Source organism: Galeopterus variegatus, unplaced genomic scaffold (assembly GCF_000696425.1).
Source record: "Galeopterus variegatus unplaced genomic scaffold, G_variegatus-3.0.2 Scaffold4742, whole genome shotgun sequence".
NCBI lineage: Eukaryota > Metazoa > Chordata > Mammalia > Dermoptera > Cynocephalidae > Galeopterus > Galeopterus variegatus.
This window is the reverse complement of record NW_007730853.1, coordinates 170890-171345: the sequence shown is the minus strand read 5'-3', so window position 1 is coordinate 171345 and position 456 is coordinate 170890. Positions and strand designations below refer to the sequence as shown.

At 41.9% G+C, this 456-nt stretch overlaps 1 protein-coding gene across 1 annotated transcript in view; it reads right to left on the bottom strand.

Annotated features, from left to right (window-relative positions):
- Nucleotides 1-79: 79 nt before the first annotated feature.
- Nucleotides 80-456, bottom strand: part of LOC103603683 (chromosome unknown open reading frame, human C20orf26) — a gene marked incomplete at its 3' end in the record, with an annotated part of 35392 nt that continues 35015 nt past the window's right edge. The window contains 1 exon segment of the mRNA XM_008588253.1: nucleotides 80-212. Coding sequence (XP_008586475.1) covers nucleotides 80-212 — 133 coding nt within the window.

Genomic DNA, 456 nt, shown 5'->3' with positions numbered 1-456 from the left:
CTCAGCAAAACAAGGAGCAATGTCACTCATTTATCTCACTCGCTCAGAAAGCACATCCCTGGGTGGATTAGACACCAACCTCACACACGACAGCATGATTCTCTTCGTCTTGGGCCTCTATCAGTTCGGCCAGGAAGTATTCTCCATAAGTTTGCTTCAGAAGTGTGTCATGGTGCATAAATACTGGCATGAGATCATCATGATCTTCCACCCTGTTTAACGGAAAGGCTTGAGTTCAATGTTCATTCATTCATTTGTTCCTTCAACGAAGCACCTACTACAAGGAGGTACAAGACGCTGTTCTAAGAGCCAGGGACACAGCAAAAATCTCACAAACTGAACTCACATTCTAATAAGAGAAACAGGCAATAAAAATGTAACAAATCTAAAGAACTTCCACACATCAAATAGTAATAAGTGCTTTAGAATGGAAAGTGACAGGGTCTAGTAGTCAGG